This window comes from Carettochelys insculpta, chromosome 21 (assembly GCF_033958435.1).
Source record: "Carettochelys insculpta isolate YL-2023 chromosome 21, ASM3395843v1, whole genome shotgun sequence".
NCBI lineage: Eukaryota > Metazoa > Chordata > Testudines > Carettochelyidae > Carettochelys > Carettochelys insculpta.
This window is the reverse complement of record NC_134157.1, coordinates 13,003,307-13,020,427: the sequence shown is the minus strand read 5'-3', so window position 1 is coordinate 13,020,427 and position 17,121 is coordinate 13,003,307. Positions and strand designations below refer to the sequence as shown.

At 51.5% G+C, this 17,121-nt stretch overlaps 1 protein-coding gene across 6 annotated transcripts in view; it reads right to left on the bottom strand.

Moving 5' to 3' along the window:
- Positions 1-17,121, bottom strand: part of USP20 (ubiquitin specific peptidase 20) — a 34,743-nt gene continuing 17,622 nt past the window's right edge. For all 6 annotated transcript variants that reach the window (XM_075015869.1, XM_075015864.1, XM_075015866.1 and 3 more), the window contains 15 exons: positions 15,623-15,760; positions 13,870-13,982; positions 13,098-13,270; positions 12,315-12,409; positions 11,032-11,065; positions 10,536-10,581; positions 10,085-10,265; positions 9,238-9,364; positions 8,975-9,144; positions 7,725-7,806; positions 7,101-7,209; positions 6,051-6,153; positions 4,114-4,185; positions 2,273-2,457; positions 1-2,097 (listed from right to left, as the gene is read on the bottom strand). In XM_075015869.1, the coding sequence (XP_074871970.1) occupies positions 2,297-2,457; positions 4,114-4,185; positions 6,051-6,153; positions 7,101-7,209; positions 7,725-7,806; positions 8,975-9,144; positions 9,238-9,364; positions 10,085-10,265; positions 10,536-10,581; positions 11,032-11,065; positions 12,315-12,409; positions 13,098-13,270; positions 13,870-13,982; positions 15,623-15,760 (1,604 nt within the window). In that variant the 3' untranslated portion in view covers positions 1-2,097; positions 2,273-2,296. The remainder of the gene's footprint in view (positions 2,098-2,272; positions 2,458-4,113; positions 4,186-6,050; positions 6,154-7,100; positions 7,210-7,724; positions 7,807-8,974; positions 9,145-9,237; positions 9,365-10,084; positions 10,266-10,535; positions 10,582-11,031; positions 11,066-12,314; positions 12,410-13,097; positions 13,271-13,869; positions 13,983-15,622; positions 15,761-17,121) is intronic.

Below are 17,121 nucleotides of genomic sequence, written 5' to 3'. Positions count from 1 at the left end.
TGCTCACAAAAGCTCGTGCTCCAAAAAATCTGTTAGTTTATAAGGTGCCCCAGGACTTCTCGTTGTTTTTGTGGATACAGATGAACATGGTTACCCCTGATACAATCTGTACAGCATCCTTTAGACAACACAGACACAAGATGCAACATGCAGCCCTAGAGGCTCTGCAATAGATTTAATGCTGGCTGCAGCAGCTAACGAAACCACTTTAAAACATGGAGAAATCCAATAGTGGCTCATTCCCTGACCCCTGGCTTTGTGCCTGGTTAGACAAGGGTCCAGGTAACCAAGACAGTAAAAGAAACACACTGAACAATTTAGAAGGGTTCCCCCCCATCCCCACCTACATCTTGCTATTCACAGCAACTATTTGGTCTAAAATAACATGAAGCCCTCGTTTCCAAAACTCACTCCTGCTTGCCCCATGCCTAGTTTAATTTCTCTGCAGTGAGAAAACAGCAACCCCTTCCACCCTTGTTCATCATCTTCTAGGCCAGGAGCATGTGTGCTTGTGAGGTCAGACACATGATGGAGCCAAGCTGCACCAAAGGTAGTTGAGGCAGTGAATTCATTCTGTTCCCAGCACCAGCCCCATGGTGAGCATACGGCACAGCTGTTCTCAGAGACATCTAGCAAGGCTGAGCCAGGCGCACATTTCAGCTGGCCAGAGAAGCCGTGCCACCCTTGCTCTGCCCTGCACTCAATGGGTCTCACCCAAGAGCTTCCAGAGCCCTTCCCAGAGTCATGCTGGATTTTGTAGCCACCTCACTGGTACATGGAGGGGCCAAAGTTAAGCAATTCAGTAACCGTGAAGAGATGCTTAGACATAAAAGGGGGTTTGCCATTTGTCAGTCATCTGGCACCCTCCCTTCCATCCCCACTCACTCCTGCTTGTTGGCTGCATTAGAGCAGTAGTTTGGGGTGCAAAGAATTCCTAGTCATTAAATGAGCCACTGTATACACCAAACAAGGTCTGCCTTAAAAGCTAGAACAAGCTCAGCGCTGCATTGCACGCAGGAGAGGATGGAGGCTCAGCTGCAGAGAGCTGCTTGTTTCCAAGGCCGTCCCACAGCTGGGAGGGCTCAGCCAGGTGCCTTCTCCAGCGGGACTGGTGAAGATTTAGTGTAAGTCAAAAGATGGACATTTCAACGCAGGTGGGATAACACCTGAATTCTTGCAAGCAAATGGCCTGGCTCAGAAGTTCTCTCCAGCTCCTCAGGGCCACAGCTGTAGGCCTGGGCTGTGCAGTGATGTTTTCAGAGTGGAATACGGAAAAGTTACATTTTGTGACTATGAAACTGAAGTGGGGGAACCTCATATAGGCCAAACCTTGGCACTTGGTGCCTGCTGCAAAACTGCCCTGTCCAGCCTCAGCAACTTAAATGGAGTCGGACCTTTTAACACCTTTGATTTTAAGCAACTCATAAGAGCCCCACAAGCCTAGTACTTGTCCACTGCTCCAATGAACTTGTACAAATGGAAACAGCACAAGGGAAGGCCTGGGTGAAGCTGCTACTAGTCTTCCAGCTTTGTTCACCAAGGATGCGCAGAACAGATGAACGCACATGTAGGCAGCACTGGGGCACACACACCTGACTGACAATGGAAGAGAAATGCTCTCTCTCAGGAAGGCTTCTCAGCTATAATTGGGCTGGAAGAACTAGAACAAGAGCAAAACTTGAACATTTGTGACTTGTGCAGCAGCAGAACAAAACAAAGGCTACCAGCTCTCATGGCTTTAACCAGCTTCAACTGAACAGGGTTCCTCTAGTCACAACATTACTCAATGTGAACACAATGTTTCTCCTTTATACATGCATGTTCCAAAAAGTGCTCAGAACTGCTCCTGAGGGGCAAGCCAGTGTGAAGTCTGGGCCAAGCACAACCTGCAAAGGAGCAGAGTTTAACTCACTGAAGGCAGACTTGGGCTACTCTTGAGACCAGCCAAAGCAGGGCAGGGGCAGGCTCAGGCCAAACGTCTTTCCATTGAAGTTGTGTTTGGATACAGTCTCCCTCCAATGGCTTCATGCACAGAGGCTGTGCAGGAGGTGGGTAATGGAAAGGTTCTTCCGACCAGCAGCACCCTTACAGCCAAACCTAGAGTCCACATGAGGTTTTGCATTGTTAGACAAGGACAATGGAGCAAGCTTATTCTCAAGGGGGCACCACCACACTTGCTGAGGTGGACCATGTCCCTTTTTCTTCAGTCCTACAATCCCACACACACACACACACCCCCGAGTTCCAGACACATCAGGCTGCCGTGGCATACCTCCATCCTTTGGTCCAGTGTGGCTCATGCAGCCCGTGTTTCTGCTTCTATCTTCTGCTCCCCATGCAGGCTCTCCAGTTCCTGCACCTGTGCTACATTCTGTCGGACGGAGATCTCAGGACCTCCTCCATATAGCGTGTTCAAGTAAATCCACGTCTCCTCGGAAATCTGCCCATAATCAGCTCCTGAAAAGCACAGCACCAAAAGCAGTGAGATGCAAGGGGGTGGGGGGCAGGGTGCGCGTCTCAGTTTACAGCCCAAGGCTGAGGAAACTGCCGTCATTCCCTCCTCTCCTCAGATGATGAAGAGCCGCAGCAAGGCCACTCAAAATGTGACTTTAAAAAACTCCTTCGTTGTACTTGAAATATACTAACCCAGCGCAAAGGCCAGATCGCCGAATGGGCGATGGGCAGGGTGCACCCAGTGCCAGGCAAAGAGTGCTCTCCATAAGGGTCGCTATGGATGAAGGGAGCTACAAACCCTGGGGTCTTGTGCCTGCCACTATGCCAGCCTCCTCTCAAAGCAGCAGTGTCAGCAGCTCACCTGACACAGAACTTAGCCATGAAACCCTTCAGGGCTCCATGAAGTTGCCAATGTCTTGCGGCCCAAGAGGAAGTGAAAAGTGATGCAGGGGACCCCCAACAGCACAGTCCCTCCTGTGATGGGGCTCACATGGAATCAACATCTTTAATCAAGAGGGACCTTGGTTCTGGGCTCTCTCTCTCTCATGAAACAAGGAAAGGCCCAACTTAGAACAGGCTGACTGGCTTTCACGTTGGATTGGTGTATTTGCATTTACACAGAGCACGCAGTAGCTGAACACACTTTGACCCCAGCAGCTCTAGCCTTTCCTGGACAGGAGGGCTATGTACCCTACACAGCTTTTTGAGCGTTATCAGGCTACACTTTCTTCATCGGGGCTTCGTGTCTTTCAGACCAGTGATCATATAATGTCTGTCTGCACAGTGTGGAGTACTAGGTTCCTACCCCAATGGGCAATCGGTCTGACACTACAGTCAGAGCCATCCAGGCCCCTTTGATGCACAGCAGGAAGGTCCTACCTCAGGCTGATTTCAAAGCTGTATTTGACAAAAGGTGTTGTCAGAGAGAGTTAAGTGGATGAGAGAGGTTAGGCCAGCCGGGAAAGGCAAAGAGTCCCAGACACGTGGCTCAGCATGGGAGGGGTACCAAGATGAGGAAGGGATTTAAACTGTGATGGCAGGTGGCTCACAGATGTGTAGGGACTTCATGCTTGGAGGTTATGCGGGGAATGAGGAGAGTCGAGGCAGAGGACGCAGGCCCGGTAGCAAGAGCAGAGGAGGAAGTCAGCAGCAACGTTTGTACACTCGAGGGAGCCAGAAGCGACGGTATGTGGCCAGAGGGGAAGCCAGGCATTGGTGCACGAAACGTTCAAGGGGTGAGCAGCACTTTTAGCACCTGAGATGGAGAAATGCGCCTGGATTTTGCAAGATCCCAGACCATGGCAGGGAAGCTGGGCATGGAAAGTGATGAGGCAGATGAGACAGAGGCTGCAGGCCTGCACATGAGGGAGGCTGGTGGAGGTGACTAGAGAGACAGAGGGACTGAGAGGAAAGAGAAGTGCAGCCTTTATCGTACAGAGTGAAAAGCCAGCAGGACGTAGAGAGGAGGGGCAGAGACACAAGCCCAGCCAGAGAAGGCAAAACCTGGGAGTTGGCACAAGGATGCCAGCCAACGGTCCTGCTTTGCACTGAGCAGAGGCAGAGTGACAATGACTGGAATGGAAAAGGAACATTTCCAGGCTCTGCCCCCCTTTCGCTATGGGACCAGTCCTAGAAAGACACACAGGCTCAAGGCCTTACCCTGCTTCACCTGCACATGTCCACCTCCTTTGGAGAATGCAATCTTGCTGTTGTCAATTGGTCCAGGAGGCTCTGTAAGAAAGGATGGAGTGTAAATCAGTGAGCCCAGGTTCCTGCTTCTCCAACTTCACCTGCCCTCGGCTGCTCTCTGAGCAGATGGACGCCCATCTGGGGCAGGAGTGGGATGAGGATTTGCTCCAACAATCACACTAAACATAACAGCAAAGAGCTTTTGCGTGTATGTAACGGAATTCAAACCCAGAGGGACTCAGCGTGACTGCTACTGGCTGATGTCCAGGAGAGCAACTGTCCAAGATCTAAAAGCCTGGCATTCAATAAACAGGGTTGAAAATGCTTCCCTTTGGCTAGCAGCTGCAAAAGGCACTAGCCCCAAAACAAACCATGAGAGACAGAACCTCAAAGAACAGTAATGTTCCAGCACCACCCAGGCAGCAGCTCTCATTCAGCACCAGGAGCTCGGACTGCTGAAAAGCAAGAACTCAGGGCTGTAGGAAATGGGGAATTGAGAGGCAGCTCCATGGCCTAGATCTGTCTGCGTGGGTGCGCTCCAGACCCTGCAAGACTGAGACACTCCCTTCCACCACTGGTGGAGTGGAGCTACCTCTCAGGGACTGAACTGGTACCACTCGTGCCGTAAAGGATGTTAATGGAGGGAAAGGTACAGCAGTACACAACAACAAGCAAGTGGCGAAGACTTCCAGCTTCCCTCTGCTCTTCCAGCCAGACTGTAACTGCATCAACCTAACTGACTCATGGATGGGAGGCAGCACTTTGTCACCCTGCAATGAGCCTGGGGCTGACTAAGGTGCGTCACTGATCCATCTAGCTCCCTGCATGCTAAAGGAGGCCCCTGCACTGTGGCCAGCATGGCCTTATGGTCAAAGCCAGGGACAGAGTCAGAACTGCTGATTCCTCCTCTATTGTCGACCCACTGTGTTGCTATGGACAGCTCAGCCACCCTGTACTTCCATTTTTCTGTGTATCAAACAGGGAGTGGAATGTGTCCACTTGCGAGCCTCCGCTGACAAGCACCGTAAATGCAGAACAATATTCTAGACTGACACAGCATCCCCCAGACCGGGTGTGTTCCCTGCTACCTCCAGAAAGGGAGGCTCAAGCCTGGATTCTCCCAGCTATCACACTAGCCCTTCAGCCAGTGACCATATGCAGCCCTGACCCTGGACTGGACGAGTCTTAAGAAAGCCAGGTCCTCGCTCAGCAAGTCTACCCTGCAGTACAAGCCCAAAGGTTCAAACCTCACCCCCGTCCTGCTACACACAAATGGCACTAACCCAGAGCTCAGACCTGGATTACGACCATGTGGAGACATAGGGCATGTGCCCAAGCAGGAACCCAGGGTCTAAGCCCTATTGCTTTGGGCTGCATAATGCAGCGTCAACTGTAGACCCAGTTTGGGACCCAGGGTTCAAGAATTTCTAATCTGGGCTAGAAGTGCGCATGGATACTCCAGCCCAAAGATGATAAACTCCAGGTCTGTTAACCCAAGCTGCATGAACCAGGCTCATGCTGTCGTGCAGCTGTACCCTCTGTTTGCCTCTTGACTTTGCCACCTTAAGAAGCTGGCACAAACACTTGAGCAACATAGCATGTAGCACTTAAAGGGGCTTTTGACACACGCTGTCCCACCCTCACCATCTTGGGCTGGGTTTTCACTGAGACTCAGCCCACTCCCCTGCCTTCAAGTTCCTCTTCCTGTGAGTCGCTCTTTGGTTGTGCTCTCTGAGAAACAGCTTGTGTGTGGCTGGAGGAAGAAGCCGTTCCCCCTTTGTGAGCCTGCTTTGCCTGGTGTCATTTGCAGGTTAAGCAGAGACGACACATATATGTGAACCAGCAAGCGCAGCAGGCACATGTTACGCCCCTCCTCCAGCAGGTTCCAGAGTCTTCGGGCTCCTTACCATTGTCCTTCCCCTTGACGAAAGCCTCCCACTCCCGGAACCACTGCATGCTGATACAGTAGATGACACTGGGCGACTCCTCTGCCTGGAATGCCTTGTTCAGCTGGAGACCCAGAAACAGGAGAAGGGAAATAGTAAGTGGCTATTGAGGTTTGCAGCAGTGCTTTCCCCTATGGGTTAGAGAGACCTCGCCCCTCGTCAGGATTACTCAGCTGTAGCTCCTGCCTTCCCAACCACCACAGCAGCTCACCTGCTCCCGCTTGCTAAGCATGGGATCTAGAGAAGTTACTATTATTCCCCTCTACTTGACACTGGTGTGGCCACATCTGGAGTACTGCATCCATTTCTGAGCCCCCCCCAGTTTAGAAAGGATGTGGACGCAGTGGAGCGGGTCAGCGGAAGGGCAACGAACTGATTTAGGGGCTGAAGCACATGACCTAAGAGGAAAGGCTGAGAGATCTGGGCTGATTTAAGTTGCAAAATAGAAGAATGAGGGGCGATTTGATAGCAGCCCTCAGCTTCCTGAAAGGGGGACTCTAATGAGGATGGAGAGAAAGTGTTCTCACAGGCGACAGACAGAACAAGGAGCAATGGTGTCAAGTTGCAGAGTGAGAGGTGTAGGTTGGATATTAGGAAAAACTATTTCCCCAGGAGGGTGGTGAAGCACTGGAATGTGTTACTGAGCTTCATGGTAGAATCTCCATCCTTAAAGGTTTTCAAGTCTCATCTTGACATAGTCATGGCTGGGCTGATTTAGTTAGGGGTGATCCTGCTTTAGGCCAGGGGCTGGACTAGGTGACCTCCTGAGGTCCCTTCCAGCCCTAGAATTCTGTGATTCTATGGGGAACTCCAGAGAGGGCTCTCAAACTCACGACCCCACGCAGCCATGCACAGCATGGGCCTCAGCGACCACAGAGCTGGATCTCCATGCCATGAGACCAATCTTGTTCTGCGAGTCAAAGGGTGAGGTCTCTGCCACCCATCTGTGGTGAAGTCTCCACTTCTGACTCCAGCCCTGGGGTCCCTTCTCTAGTTCCTTTCCACACGCACCTTAATGAAGGTGTCAATCTCAATCCTCCTGCGTTTGGCCAGGGCTTCGATCTCCACCTGGCAAACTGAGCACACGTACAGATGGTTCACGGCAGGGCCGCCCCCAAACCTGAGCCCAGGATAAGAAGGAAAGAGGAACTGAGAACTGGGTTGGTGAAGAAGTGCCCTGGGCCCTACATCTCCATAGGGTGGATTCTTACACTAATCCCTGTATCCAGGGGAAGCAGAAGTGTGACTGGTTATTTTAATGAATGAAATTGCCTCTGCCTTACAGGGTGTAAATCAGAATAGTCCTGCCTCTGTGATCCCCGGGATAATGGAGGTTACAGCTGGTTTTCTGGCTAGATTAGGGTGTTCTCATATTACTCACTACCAGGCTCCATCTCTCCAGAGGGAAATCCCTGCCTCAGGATTCAGGGCATAAATCACCCTGGAGATCAGGAAATAATCTCAGCACTTTATACAACTGCTTAGATGCCTCAGAAGAAAGCACCATGCCAATGCCAGAGGCAGGATCCCAGGCTTTATGGATCCAGCATTGCAAGTCTAGGTAGTTCTCAACCACAAGAACGCTTCGTTTGTTCAACAGTGTGGTAGGGTAAGTAGTACATCAGCTTGTCTCACCTGTTATAGAGATAGTCCCACACAGTCTGGGGCACGATCACTGCCAGGTCATCAATGTAATGGTATTTATTGGGAGGGATCCCTGCAAACCAGAACGAGTGGACGAGTTAAACTGCGTACTTACTGAACAAGGAAAATGTTTTCCCCTGCAATGGAGGGAGACAAGAAATCAAGGGCAGGTACCACTCATCTAGCCCAGGAGTGGGGCAAAGAAAGGAAGAAGACAATGGGTGGTGGCAGAGCTTTCTCAGTGGGACACCTTCCACTATGCGTCTAAGACAGCTGCACCCTTCAGGCCAGGCCCTGCTCCCGCACCCGGGCTTTTGGAGAGTTCTTGCTTTGACTAAAGCATTATAAATACTCTGTCAGGTAGAAAGAGAAACTGAGCTTCTACCTATCCATAAGGGTTCCAGGTCCCACCTCTGCCACAACACACTGAACACTAGCCTTGCTATTAACTCAGTAGTAAATGGCAGTAGGTGCTTGCAGCTAATCTCCGGCTACACCTGTACAGCTACACATACACCTTCTACAGGGATGCTGCCCTACTGCTCAAAAGCAATGATGGGCAACCTGAGCTAGCGAGTGGGCTGCTTGAGGGGCCCTCCTCCATCTCAGTTGGCCACAAGATTGTCGTAGCCAAGATGGTCTCCTGGGATGGGGCAGTTTTGCTAATCCTGCGTGCACGCCTAGGCCTCATGGCCTTTGTTGAACAGTAGCAGCACTTCGAGTGGACGCAGAGGGAGTCCACGGCTCTCACAGACAATGTTGTGTACAATCAGCTTGTGTGTGCATGACTTCAGGTTTTTCCTACCAGTATTGCCAAACAGATGGAAACCAGCAGAATCTGGCAACGCTGTGCGTGGGCGATAGTAAACAAAATGCCTTGCGTACCACCATGACCCTCCTGGGCTGCAGGTTGCCTACCTCTGCTCAAGAGTTTACCCTCTTCCCACTATGGACTTTCTGAATGTTGGTTTGAAAACAACTGAGGAAGTGAAAGCGATCGTTTCCCAGCAGAGCTTATCCTTCCAGGCCTATGAGCATCTAATCATCATTCCTGAGTGTATGGGTGTCTCTGCCCATGAGGCAGATTGTACTGTAACACACATTACATTGGGAACAGAGCTGGGGCTTTTATCCAAATGTGTCAATCAGCAAAAGAAGCTGGAAACAACCTGCTGCTGAGTGAACGCTACTATCCCTACTGCAGACGGCCTGGGAGCCAATGTGGTGGCACTTCCCCTCACCTCCATGTGCGCACAGGAATGTGTGGTTGGTAATAGGACCAGGCTCTGCAAAGGTGTTGAACTTGTTGAGCCACTCTCGAGAGATGTAGAACTGGAGCAAGCTGGGCTCCTTCATGGTGGCAAGGGACACTACCTTCTGCCGCTCCCGCACGGCCTCCTCGCTGCTCTTTCTGGAGGAGGAAAGGGGAGAAAAAGCAAAGCAATCCCTGGCCTCTCTATGCTAACAGCACGGATGGACCACTCCAGCCCCGGGCACCACTCACCTGTAGAACAGGACATAGGCCTCTGCGTTCTGTACCACCGTTTCATGAACCTCAGTGACATACTGATCATCAAACTCATACCACTGGCCATTGATCACGTTCTGGCAGTATGCAATGTAGTGCCCACCTGCAACAGGAGCAGCACTGAGATTCAGAGTCAGGCCTGGAACGATGACTGCAACTGTACGGTTGGTCCAGCAAAGGGTCACGCTATGTGGTGTGGAGACTGGAGTCTGGCAGGCCTGCCAGGACAGTGTGGGGGAATTCTGGCACTGTCTCAGCTTAGAAGTACCTGTTTTTGTGTGCCCATTTGCTGAATGAGTGGGAACACTGCTCGGGGCCTCACTGGCAAGTGTGTCCAAACCAGTGCAGGGTGAGTGGTGGGGGGTTTGTAATGATGGCTCAGGAGTTCTGGAACCTGAAACAGGCAAAGCCTGAGCCCCGAGCAGTGCGAAGTGAGTGTCTCCTGCCTAAAGCTGCATGCGCCTGAATGGGCCTCCAGGCTGCCATGTAAAGGCTACTTCACAGGCAAGAGGGAAAGAGGAGACTCCAGAAAAGGGAACAAGAAGAAATCTGAAGAGGTTTAAGAAGGAGCCCAAAGTCTGAACCGGGAAACCCGATAGGAACATGCACCTTGGACAGCCTCAAAGCCAACTCCGCCACAAAACATGCTGGTGCGTTACATGCATCACCTGGGAAGGAGGGGCAAAGTGGAAAACCTAATGCCCTGGCATTGCCCAAAGACCAAGATCAGAATCCAGTGCATCAGGTTCTTCTCACACATGCTATCAGACCAATCTCATGTTCAGGCATTTCTGTAACAGACATACCAGGAAGGGCAACTTACTGCCTGCTGTGCCATGATGGCAGATGACAGACAAGAGATCGTAGGTGGTGATCTGGGAGACGCATTCCTTGGCCAGGAAGGGGCGAAGGTCCAGCCCTTCCAGAGGGAATGAGACATGACTGTTGATTTTGAAGGAATACATGACCTCGTGCCGGAACCGTTTCAAGTGGATGCACAGGATCTACAGAGCCAGATGGAGAGGGCACAAAAGCACAGAATGTTTCCAGGAACTCCTAAATCAAATACAGTTCTCTCTCTGGACCCCTGATCTTTTCAGGAGTTTCTTCATACTATGGACACTGGAACTTTCCTGGTCTACCTACAAAGAGGACTTTGCTTATGGCAAAGAAATAAATGCTCTTTTCAAATCTCAGATCGGCAACTCATCCCTTCCCACACGGCGCGAACGCAGGTAACCAGTGGAGATGGGACACAAGCCACCTCTACTGACCTCGGGTAACCGGAGAACTTTGCAGTACTTCACGCCATTCCGCAGTCTGAGAGAGAAAGAGACAAGTCCCCCATGAGAACGAAGGACAGCGACACAAGGCTACGCTGGGCAGGTCAGGTTTGGGCCCCAATCCTTTGGGCTCCATGGCAAAGCAGGAATGGACTTGAGTGAGAGCAGCTTCCTGCCATGTATCAGAGCACGGGCCACAGGCCTCACCTCTCCATTTTCCTGCAAGTCTCCTCAATATCTCCTAGGCACCCTCATTCCCCTGCTTCTGTCCTTTACCACAGTGGGCACTTTTCCTCCCACCAGCACCAGGCCCTCTAGTGCCTCCGAATTAAGGCTTTCAAGTCATTTCCAGACCTAGAACTCAACATCTCCCAGCTGAACAGGCTGGTTAGCAGAGAGGGCATCTGACTGGGGGCAGGAGAGGACAATCAGTTTGGGTAGAGAGGACGTAAGGGAAAGGAGCATGAGAGGGAGGACACAAACTTACTTTTTACACCGTTCACAGCTATACATGTTGTCCCCTGCCAAGGGAAAAGAAAGGCGTTATGGTGTTACAGACAGCAGGAGCCACAGGGCTGCAGTCCCAAACTCTCATCCCACACGGGGAAGCCAGGTGCAGTGCCTGCCAGGCAGATGTAAGGCAGATCTGGGCAGGAAACTCTGTCACCCCCAGGCATGCCACAGATGGCAGCCAGCCACCATGTAAGCAACACAGGTGTGTGTCCCAGGTGGGAGGGAACCCACCTAGCCCTGTCATCACTGCTTAGTGTATGGCTGGAAAAGCCTCTTCTCCCCACAGTTAAAGCAGAGATGAGAGGAAACTGCTCCAAACCCTCCATTCCACTCCCCAGAGTGACACAAGCAAAATGTGCCCAGTCCCTCTGCTCTCCTTTCCAAGGTAAGGACACAAGAGCCTGTTCTGCTGCGAGATCTGCACAGCCTCCTTCTGCCTCCCCAGTGAGGGCTCTCAGAGGGGTACCTGCGCCACGAGCACAGCACGCAAGTCTTGCGGGCTGACTGAGGTTACCCAGACTCCTAGGCTGGGCTTGCAGAAGGGAGACCAAGTCTCCTTGTAACACTTCTGCAATGCAGAACTCATCCCCCCAAGAAGCAACCTGTCGGCACCAGGACCTGGGAGATGCCGATGAGGCCCACAGTCTAGGTGCAGAGAAACTCCCTGTATGGAGGATGGATACTACAGAGACCAGGCCCAAAAGCGCTAGCTAGCATAGAGTACAGTCCCCTGCTTTGATCTCCCTGTTGCTGCAGCCAGCCCAGACTGGCTACCTGGCAACACAATGAGATGGAGCCAAAGACCCATTGATTGGCCCTGAATACAACAGCCAGAGCACGTGACAAATTCATCCAACCCAGCAGTTGGCTAGTGAACACCACAACACCCAGCAAGCAATGCAGGAAAGGAGCAGCTCTACCCTGCCCCCAAGCAAACCTCGCTGAGCCTACCAACTCCAACTTGTTCTTTCTGCCCAGGAAAGTCCTTGCCTAGACTAACCCCAGGCTAAGCACTCTCGCTACACACAAAAGGGAACAATCATCATATGTTTGCTGAGCCTCCCACACCCTGGTTACAAACCGGATCCCCAGCCGCCAAGCAGACAGTGAACACTCATTCCTTCACCCAGCACAGCTAACGCAGTAGTGCAGCTCCCAGCCAGCAGCTTTGCATTGCTCCAGAAACGCACCTGGGAGGGTTAGACAGCTTCCCTGAGGGCGGACAAAGACAACACGTGGCAGCCTTCCCCAACTCACCCTTCAACTCATCGGCAGCAAAAAAGGCAGCAAGACAGTCCTCCAGTGTGACCACCGGACCCCAAAACCAGCTGGGGATACAGGACACCACGAACCTGTGGAAGGGAGGGGGTCTTGTGAGAAACAAACATGACTCTCGCTGGCGTTCTACGCACTTTGGCTTCTAAAATTCCCCAGTGCTTCCTGCTTTATATAACGCGAGTCTGGAAGGCACACAAGACCAGCATCCCACAGCATTATGGGACAATATTGTTTATTTCGCAGAACTGGGCCTGCTACTGGTACCGCCCACACCTTGGAAAGGCCAAGGTGGTGGACATGTGGCTCTCCAAGAGTGAAAGGTTAAGAAAAGAATGGCACTGACAGGTTCTGGACAGAGGCTTCCACTGGAAGGAAAGCAGCCAGGAAGGACCATTATGAAATAGCTGAAGGAACTGACTGACATGAAAGGAAACACACCAGTGAAGACCTGCACGCTAAGGTCACAGATGTTTTACAGCCGGCCATTACTACTGAACACAGCTTATATTTTTAACACAACTGAAACTCAAAAAATGTGTTTGGTTAGGAAAGCAGTTAGCACAGCTGTAGCTAGATTCCTGGCTCTGCATCTTAGTTCTTTGCAGTGGCTTTTTTAGGCAAAGCTCTCTCTCTCTCCTCCATGGCTCTTTACAAAAGGGGAAACCAGCTTGTTACATTTAAGGGTCACTGCCTTCCAGGGACTGACAAGTGCAAACCGAAGGAGGGAGAGTAATGGCATATAGGAACCCCAGGGAACCACACCTCCTGATGTACTCCATGATGAAGGCAATCCAGCCTTGTGAGGAGTAATTGTCTCCGCATGCTCCTGTCTTTGCTGGCACATTTTGGTAAATGGCGGAGTGCAGCTTGGCCAGGTCCTCCTTCCCAGGGATTGGCAGCGACAGGTCCTGAAACGTCTCCACTGTCGTGGATACCTGAAGGCATGCAAAGAAATCCAGCTTCTAGTGTCCACAAGGCAGCAGATACTCATCCCATAACTGTTAGCCTCACCGGGTCCAGTGTAAGGTGCTGCTGGCAGTTGTATGCCATTTTCAGCACCATCAACAGGAAGAGCGCAGCCCCATCCCAGCCATGCTCTCAGAAGCAGCACGGAAATGATTTTGTCCCATCTATGCTGGGGTTAGTCCTCAGTCACAAACAGGGTGACAGAAGTGTGCTCACTCTCATTCCTAGCCACACAGTCTTCCCAAAAGCCATGATGCCAAGTTCTCCACAGAAGGCTCCCCCACCCCACCAGCCCTATTTCATTGGCTCCCCCACCTCATTTCCCCTGTGCTGTAGTCAGCTCCACAGTGGGACATGCATAATGGCCAAGATAACTGAACTACACAGAATAAATACTCTGGGCAGCGCATAAACAATGACCCAGAGCATTCCTATGCCTGGCTGTTTTCACACATGTAGGTCATAGCATGCCAGGCTACTTGGGAAGAGCTGTTTCCCAAGGAGAGTTCTCTGAAACAAGCAGGCCCTTCTGTTTTATTATGTGAATGATGGCAGGAAGGAAACGCACTCTGTCGCAGGTGAGGCACTGCACCAGGCTGAGAATGGAGCCATCAAAGATGTCTGAAATAACGCTGCGATAACGAAGCTCTTTCTTCTTCTTCCCGGAAGCCTGCATCTGGGCTGCAAAGACACACATACCCCCACATCACCGACAAGCTCTCCTCCATAGCTTCCTCCTGCTGTCAAGCTGGGGGAGATCTCACTGAGAGTACAGCACAAGACCAGTGTGTTTGTACATGCTTAGATACAGACTGCATGACTCTGGCACAGGCTCCAAATTTAAGCTTCTACTAAGAACATCCTTTTCTCAGGTAAGAGCAGGAAGCTGGGTGTAGCAATCTGCACCAGTGCAATACACCTGGCTCCTGTGAGGGGGAACTGTGCTCTAGAAGGTGCTGTCTGTCTCCATCCTTCTCTAGCACAGGTTCAGAAGGACACAGTGGGCTCACATCACGTTGACATCTTTATTCTCTTCATCCCTTTATGATGAAATCCTGCCAAGGTCCTGAGACCTCTGTCTTTTCCCCTCTGGCCATCACACAGTTTCTCTCTACACATTTCACACTGCAGCTTCAATCACACAATGGCTACGTCTACACTAGCCCCAGACTTCGAAGTGGCCATGCAAATGGCCATTTCGAAGTTTACTAATGAAGCGCTGAAATGCATATTCAGCGCTTCATTAGCATGCGGGCGGCAGTGGCACTTCGAAATTGACGCGCCTCGCTGCCGCGTGGCTCGTACCGACGGGGCTCCTTTTAGAAAGGACCCCACCTACTTCGAAGTCCCCTTATTCCTTATTCCGCCATGGGAATAAGGGGACTTCGAAGTAGGCGGGGTCCTTTTGAAAAGGAGCCTCGTCGGGACGAGCCACGCGGCGGCGAGGCGCGTCATTTCAAAGTGACGCGGCCGCCCGCATGCTAATGAAGCGCTGAATATGCATTTCAGCGCCTCATTAGTAAACTTCGAAATGGCCATTTGCGTGGCCATTTTGAAGTTTGGGGCTAGTGTAGACACAGCCAATGTGGCGGCTGGCAGAATGTGGTTGTTTTGTTTAACAACAAAACCCCACTCACACAGAGTGCTTTTTATTGGGCTAGAACCTCTGTGTCTGAGTGCCATCTCCCAGCTGAGGTCAGCGTAGCTTGGGAAAGAATGATCTTATTGAACAGCTGCAGGGCCAGTGACAAAGACTCAAGCCTGCTGGGTCCGTGGGCAGTGGAAGGAAGGTGGATTTGGCCTTGTGATTTCTTTGAGATGAAGCAGCAGGCAACCAGGGTCTGATTTGGTCACCTCAAAATGCTCACACTCTGGAGGAGTGTGTTTAACTTCAGTCCTTCTGAGAGCTGAATGAATATGGCAATAGCCCTTTCGTAACACTGCTCTACAGTCCCTTGCCCTGGAGCTTAAAGACTGAAGGTGCATCCTCTGCTCTCCCTTCAGTGCAGGGTAGCCCAGGAGTTCCTGACAGTGGGTAATAAGCTAGCATTGGGATACAGAGAAGATAAGGCCAATGATGACCCTTCCTGAGAGCTTTCAGGCTGTATTTGGACAGCAAGGCTTAGCTTGGCCCTGAACACACAGCCACATTTGTTTCCTAATACCCTTTTGATAGCAATCAACTCACTGAAGGACTGTTAGGCAAGGGGTCATGATGGATTCTGTACCTCCCTGTTCCCCTCCTCCCTCCTGCACACACAGCCATTTACCTTCATGCCCAGCTCAGTCTCTTGGGTGCTGTAGCTTCCCGTTTACACTACCTTTTTTCAGCACATACGAGGGTCCCAGACGTGCAGGACTGGAGCGAGGGGGGCTGCTGGAGAGTTTGGAGTGCATCTCCTGGTGAACCGGGCTGCAGGGGCGCGAGGAACAGCGCACATAGGCATCATTGTCAGGCTCTGTGTAGAGAGAGAGACCATCAGTGAAACACCAGACGTGCTAGCCAAACTGGGCATGTCAGCCTGGCAGAATACCAGCCTCTGAATCTTCACTCAGCAAAGTCCTTTTCAGGGAGGTTAGCTCCCAAACCAGACTCACCACAGACCCAATGCCTGAGGAGTTCAGTCAGATACCACAAGCGTGATGGGGAACTTGGTCAGACAGACCAAAAGGACGCCAGTCACCTCTAGCTTAGCTCCTCATCAAGAAGTTCATTCTGCCCAAATGGATACTGACAAGTGGTCCCACATCTGCTGACATTCCTGTCTCTGGGGCCCACACGGCTGCAGGCTGGGTCACAATCACCTCAAAACATGGAGAAGTCACATCTGGGGCATAGCCTCTACATACCAGCTGTTCTGCAGAACCGCATGGCGCTTCTCCAGGCTCCTATGCCACAGCTTAAAAATATTTTTAAAATGTTCATTGCCCAGCACTAACAAACTGCTCTGTTTCCCAGTGATGGGTTGTGTACCCACGCAGGCAATGAAAGGGTTCATCTGAACCTGAGAAGTCAATCAATCCAGGAAGTTGCACCTAGAGAGGGGGATATGCCCAATTAAAGAGGCGGTCCAGCTGTGAGAGGAACTGGGTATATACACCAAGTCTGCAGCAGAAGTGGATGGCAGGGAGAAATTCTGCAGTTCTCTGGGACCAGAGAGACTAGGAGGGAAAAGAAGAGATTGGCCCTGGGATCCTCTCCTGAGCAGAGAAGTCTAGCAGGTGGCCAGTAGTTACACACCACACCACAGGCACAGGCTTTGGAGCTACGATAACAGGACAAGATTTGGATGTCCATGCAGAGAGCCCTGGGAGGTGCTCAGGTAAGAAGCAGAAAGGGATCAAAAGGACAAACCCAGGGAGGGCAGAAATGGATTTACATTTGATACCATTGGTTTGGGAGTTTGCTGGGGAATTCCCGGTTGGAAGAGAGGGAAAGGAAGCGGAAGACCCTGCAAGAGCCAGCCTGACAGGTGACCCTAAAGAGACTGTGGGAAGAGGAAGTCCAGGGAGGCAACAGCAGCAAAAAGTCCAATGGAGCAGACTCTGGCTGCTAGGTATAGAATATCTGGGTGCAATCCAGCATCAGGCGAGGGCCTGAGCTCCCCTCCCAGCCACTGGGTAAGGGAGATACAAAGCCCCTCAGAATGGGACAAAAAACAACAGAACCCTGGGAGAAGAACTGGGTCCTCAGGCAGGCAGGGACATTGGACTGTTTGTTGGATTTTGTTATCTCAAAAGGGGCTGGACCAAATGTAACCAGGCCAGAAGGCGGAGTGACAAGAAGGGAGACCACCAAGCAATGGGAGCGACAGTTGAT